Source organism: Salminus brasiliensis, chromosome 8 (assembly GCF_030463535.1).
Source record: "Salminus brasiliensis chromosome 8, fSalBra1.hap2, whole genome shotgun sequence".
Taxonomy (NCBI): domain Eukaryota; kingdom Metazoa; phylum Chordata; class Actinopteri; order Characiformes; family Bryconidae; genus Salminus; species Salminus brasiliensis.
In genome coordinates this window covers 33,972,925-33,979,080 of record NC_132885.1, presented here as the reverse complement: position 1 = coordinate 33,979,080, position 6,156 = coordinate 33,972,925, and the positions used below count along the sequence as shown (strand labels likewise).

The following is a 6,156-nucleotide window of genomic DNA, read 5'->3' as shown; positions in this document are numbered from 1 at the left end:
CAGGTTCTTTGGTTGCCATCATAACAGGCACGGACAAGGTTTTGGCAACAGCTATGAACAGTTGCTTCCACAACTGAGGTCTTCAACAAGGTCAATTCTGAATCAGTGTCTCCAACCTCCTCCAGAACATGTGAGAAGCTCCCTTGGAGATGAGAGTTCAGAGATGAAAATCAGAGTCCTCTGCCAGCTTTCCCTGGCAGACACAGACTACTCGTTTGGGCCTGTCAGGTTTGTCTGGCAGGTTTAGCTGCCACCTGATTCAACTCATCAGATGGTGATCAGCTCACAGCTCAGCACCTCTCTTTACCAATGCATCCGAAACACGCAGCCACAGGTCAGACGACAAGACCTCGATGTCGGTAACTTACCTCTGACCCAAGGTGCTCTGTACCAAGTACACTTATAAGCAACCTTGTGTTTGAACGTGCTGTTTGTTATGGACAAACTGTGACTAGCACAGAAGTCCAATAACATCCCACCAAGGATCAATAGTCAATGCTTCAGCATGACTTAATTACTATGGGTCACGGACATTACTGAAGACTTGCTGCGCAACAGGGAATCGGTCACAGCTTCTCTGGCCAGCCTGCGAATCCCTTCCTGCACCAAACCTTCACCAAACACGTCAGTTGTTGTCCGTGAATCCAGAAGGTTGGCCTGAAACAGAGAAGAAAGCTCAGAGTAAATAGAAGTCTTATTTCTAGAGGAACAAGATACACTTCTCATCTGATTACGGTGCTTCAAGTGTTTGTGCTCAGTAACAGTATTTCTTCACCTCTTCCAGAGCGATGAAAGTGGACAGAATATCTCCAGCCTGGCCAGAGGCGATGTCATCACCCAACAAGTTGTCCGTCAAGGTGGTAGCCATCTCTTTTTCCCTCTGGGCCTGGAGCTCCCGCTCTTTATTGACGGGCAGGTTTCGGACCTCTTCCACAATCCTGGATGAACACATTTACAGTCAGAGCAGTTCATCATTCTACGGTCCAGGCGGACCTTTTCATAATAGCCGTTGACAGACTGAAAGTAAAATAAGGTGTTTATCAGCTGTGCTGTTGAACCTTACTTTATCAACTTCTGACGAATCTCCTGGAACTCTTTCTCATTCCTGTCGATGGCTTCTCTTAACAGGACGAGATTCTCAAAGTTCTCCAGAGTCAGGTTCGTCAGGCAGCTGTCGTGCCACGGTGTCTGGCGCTGGGTCATGCTGGTTTTTGCGACCACTTCATCCACATGTACCAGATCCTTCTGGGATTCATCTTCTTCTGACTGTTATTAAGACAAAAGTTTTAGTTGGAATAAAATAAGAGGAAAATCATGACTTACATGCAGACAATATTAATATGTTCAGGTAGAGTAGGGGGTTAAACTGGGTATTTGCACGCTGTTGTTCTCAGGAGGTGAAGCTAGGATGTAAAGCAGGCTTACCTTAGTGGAATCCGTTTCCACAGCTAGTTCTTGATTGGTGATAATCACAGAACTAAAAAAGTTAAGGAAGATGAACCCACAGCTGAAGATGAAGATGAAGAAGTACACCAACGCAGCATAGCGAAGTGCTTCATCCACACTGAAATGGACAGAATATTAAATTAGACAAAACTGTCAGTAGAGTGGCTATAAAATATGAATCTTCACCAAATACAAACGTGCCAAAACAGATGGACGTACACTGAAGTTTACTGCACTCACATATGTTCACCTAGTGTTGTGTTTCAGAACTGACACTTTTACTTATTTAGTTATAGTCAGAGATCCAGACAAGAGCTGCTTACCCCTTAAATCCATAGTAGATTTTAAACCAGCCATTCTGGGTGATGCAGATGAACAGAGTGTACAGGGCTGTAGGGAAGTCTCCAAAAGCAGATGGAACTTCATCCCCAAACAGCATCACTCCACACAGGCCAAACATCTAGAGCACAATCAATAACAGAGCATTTCAGACACAGCGTACAGCATTTCACCATGAACAAAACACAAGTACAGAGACCTTATCTTTTGGATCGTTTCTGAGATTTTATCATACAAATACGAATTGTGGAAGAGCACATACCACCATGAAGCACATGATGAGGATGAAGATGTTCAGCAGTGCAGACATGGAACGGGCGATGCTGTTGAGTGCTCTGGAAAATCCCTCGGAAAAAGCAAACAGCCTTACACTCCGAAAGAGTCGCAGCGTTCTGGAAAAGGAGAAAAGAAAGAAGCACAAATATTGAACAGTTACAAACTGTGAGCTCAGTCTGAACAGATACACCATCACTCTCCTCTTTTCCATCCTTTTATGAGGAACACTGATCTAGATGAAAAACCTGAGGAGTTTTAAAATGTGGGAACACGTCACTGTAATTTTCCTCACCTGATGATCCTATTTTGGCTTGGGGGCAAGAATCTGTACCCCACCATCAGACCCAGACTGACCAAGAAATCCAGGACATTCCACCCACTCTGCAGATACAGAAGAAATAATGATCAAATAAGACTTGATGAGACACAGCAACCTTCTACAAGGAAAATATGGATTAATAGAAGTAAACATTTTGAGAAAAAAACAGTACCATCCAGAAAATCCTGAAACCGTAGGTGAACTTGAGAACAATCTCTGAAATGAAAGCGGTGAAGATGATCCACTCCCAGATCAGGAATGCAGTCTCATGGTCCTGAAATTACAGTCAGAAAGAGAGTGGAGTTTAATATACAGGGTTTCTGAAAGTACACTCAAACACAAGTACCAGAAACATCACCTGTCCTACAAAACACACTGACAGAAGCACAGAACTGTACTGTAGGGTTAGTCAGTCAGTGGGAGAGGGAACATGATCGAACTGTCTGAAAATATCTGGTGACTTCAAGATTTAGGGTTCTCACCTTGGCAATCCTCGAGTTGGTCTGGACGCTGATGATGATGCAGTTGAGGAGTGCAATGACCAGGATGAGGAACTGGACAATTGGGTGCTCCACAATATACTGGAACATTGCAGAGATGTAGTTTCCAATGTTGTACTCCGTCTACATGTGAGAAGAGAAGAGTGAGAATTATTAACATCTCAGAACTTTTGGTCAGGACTCAAAGGCCCAGTGAAGAGCCAAAGCTGGTCTTATAAAGGTCTTAGGATTTATAGTAGAGCAATTCCACAACTCAGGACATGATGGATTAAACCCAGTGACTCCTTATAGTTCATTACTGAAGTGAAACTCCTTTGTCTTTCTTACATTTTCGTGGAGCAGCTCCATGAAGCCCTCTCCTGGTTCCTCCACTTCCTCCATCACGGACTGTGGTTCCAAAGAGGTTTTAGATGTTTTCTGCCCCCAAAAAGACAGACATTCATTTAGACTCTATATCCATACACACATCTTACACAAAATGTATTTACCCAAAGCTCTGGAAAGAACCTGAAAAAACAGGTAAATGGAGAAGTTTAAGAGAACAGGTAAAAAAGAACCTGGTCCACCTTGAGCATGGCGAGGTGCTTCTGGTTCTGTCTGCTTGGAGACAGAAGGGCTTTCTCCTCTCTTACTTCCTCCTTCTTCTTCTTCTTCTTTTGGTGATCGCTCATCTCTTCTGAGACTCGATCAGCTGCTGTCTGCTCCTTAAAAGCTCCGCCGCTCTGTTCGTTACCATGGAATCTCTCTCACTCTATGACGTCATAAACGTTCCACCATCAAACGTCACCCAGCCGACAAGCGCATCTGCTAGTTAGCGCATATGCTAGTCTAGTTGGGTCACGAGGACTGATCACATGTCGTTGATCTGAATACTAAGTGATTGTAAATGGACAGAATATTCATATATGATATTATCTAGTGGTCACTGATCAATAAAAATGAAGATTAAAATATTAGAATTATTAGAACAGAATATTTTTTATAGATATACTTATATTTATAGGCGGTTCACTGACAACTGTAAACATGGAGGATCAACTTCCGGTTGATAAAACCAACCCCTTTATTGCTGGAAGTGTTTCACTGAAGTCATTCTGAATTTGTGTTAACAGTTAACAATTTAGCTCCACTTTAAAGAAAAAATAATGAATATTGATGAAATATAAAGGTTTAGGTTGTGTTCGATACACTACCAGTATTGTGATATTACAGATTAGCATTACCTGAAGGAAATACAGAGCTTGCAAATAAGTAAATAAACCTTTCTGCAGCTTCTTTAAAAAAAAACTTGTCTAAAGAAAAATTTCATCAACGATGTGTTTAAAAATGAAAAAGAGGAAAATCCATAAACTAAAGATTTCATTGTTTTATAAATATAAGATATGTTACAGTCTGTTCCACATCAAACACACTGATATTTTTATCATATTTTATATTGGGAATTTACATCAACAAAAGTTACAAAATTTATATTTAGATTTCACATTTATACATTTTTATCATTATATTCCCCTCATAATAAGCACCTTCAGATATCAAACATGTCTGGGGGATTGACTGCTTATGGGGTAAAAGGATAAAGGTAAAGGATAAAGGTGCACGTATTCGTCACTGTACAGTGTGGACTGTACAGCGAAATGTGTCCTCCGCATTTAACCCATCTGGTAGTGAACACACTCACACACACACACGTGTTAGGGGCAGTGAGTACACACACACACCCAGAGCGGTGGGCAGCCAACTCCAGCGCCCGGGGAGCAGAGAGGGTAAAGGGCCTTGCTCAAGGGCCCAACAGTGGCAGCTTGCCGAGCCCGGGAATCGAACCCACAACCCTGTTATCGATATCCCGGCGCTCTAACCGCTGAGCCACCACTGCCCCCCAAGGGCAGTAAGGGACGTTTATTAAATAATAAAGAAATATTTATTGAAAATTTTAAATTCATCAAGAATGTCGGACACGTGACCAGTAGAGGGCACTGATCTGCAGGTTTTTGGTAAAGACTGAAACTTACATTGTAGCCACATTAAAGTGAATACCACATTTAATGCCTGCTTATTTAATAATAAAATAATATTTAATATTTGTTATACTGCATAAATTCAATGAGTTAAGATGTGGACAGGTAATAATTTTAACACACTAAGCTACTAATCACAGGTAGGCCGGAGAGTGACAATCAGGAACTGCTGAATATTTACCTTTACATTTAAATACAGACAGTTCTGACACTCTAAGAAAGAGGAAAGATAGAAAATGAAGGCTTGTGCAGGTTTAAATATTTTCATATGTCAGATTTAATTACACAAAGTTTCATAAAGCATAAACAGAGATCAAAGAAAAACTTGAATGTAAGATCAGCGTTTGTTTTGCTGGATGTTAGAAAAGAGTTTTGGATGAAGCTTAAATACTCAAACAGAACAGGAAGTGAGAAACTGTGAATGGTAATTACTGGTACTGACCTGAGACCTGTGAGAATAGTCTCTCTATATTACAGTGAAATGAAGAGACCAGATTTACCAGTTTGCAGATGATTTACAGTACAGTAGTCTATAGTGCCCTTGTTTATGTGGAGGTGATATACGACCTACAGCGCCTATGAAAGTATTCAGTCCATTGGATGGTTTCCCCTTTTATTGCTTTCATGGTCAACATCATTTTATTTTTTTTGTCACAATAATTTACAAAAGAAATTAAATTAAATTTAGAAATGGAAGGAATATGGCACACGTAAATCTTTCTAGAGCAGGGCTGTCCTCACAAACTGAGTGACCGTGCAAGAAAGAGGCTAGAGAGGAAGGCCACCAAGACACCTATGACTGGCCGGCTCTAGGCAGATTTACACATGTGTCATATTCCATTTCTGAATGATGGATTTAACAGAACTCCAGGTGAAGTTCAGTGACTTGGAAATTGTTTTGTCTCCATTCCCTGACTCACACTCACCAATAACCATTTCTCAGAGCTGTGTGGAGTGTTCTTTCTTTAGTCTTCATGGTGTCTTCATTTGTAGGGAGGAATACTGATTAACCAGTGACTGGAGCTTCATTTCTATTTTCTTGTGCATCCAGTTAAAACTGGAGAAGGTGGTTTTGTAGAAAGCTAGTTTTTTTTAATCCGACACCCTACTTTCAGTCTGATGGCTTGGGGGAAGAAGTTATTGCAGAGTCTGGTCGTGTTGGACCTGATGCTGCGGTACCTTCTTCCTGATGGCAGGAGGGAGAACAGTCTGTGTGAAGGGTGGGTGGGGTCATCCACAATGGTGGTTGCTTTGCGGA

At 41.5% G+C, this 6,156-nt stretch overlaps 1 protein-coding gene across 1 annotated transcript; it reads right to left on the bottom strand.

Moving 5' to 3' along the window:
* Positions 1–510: 510 nt before the first annotated feature.
* On the bottom strand, positions 511–3,476 carry LOC140560718 (cation channel sperm-associated protein 4-like). The gene is made up of 11 exons (XM_072685232.1): positions 3,447–3,476; positions 3,208–3,297; positions 2,863–3,003; positions 2,553–2,654; positions 2,354–2,442; positions 2,048–2,177; positions 1,770–1,906; positions 1,426–1,564; positions 1,064–1,266; positions 776–938; positions 511–657 (listed from the first exon to the last, which is right to left on the bottom strand). The coding sequence occupies exons 1-11, from the start codon at positions 3,453–3,455 to the stop codon at positions 511–513; spliced, it is 1,350 nt and encodes a 449-aa protein (XP_072541333.1). The 5' UTR covers positions 3,456–3,476.
* Between the last annotated feature and the right edge of the window lie 2,680 nt (positions 3,477–6,156).

Coding starts and splice junctions, on each gene's coding strand:
- LOC140560718 (XM_072685232.1), bottom strand. Junction 1,565..1,769: donor ATCTACTATGGATTTAAGGG/GTAAGCAGCTCT, acceptor TGTCCATTTCAG/TGTGGATGAAGCACTTCGCT. Junction 658..775: donor CTTTCATCGCTCTGGAAGAG/GTGAAGAAATAC, acceptor TCTCTGTTTCAG/GCCAACCTTCTGGATTCACG.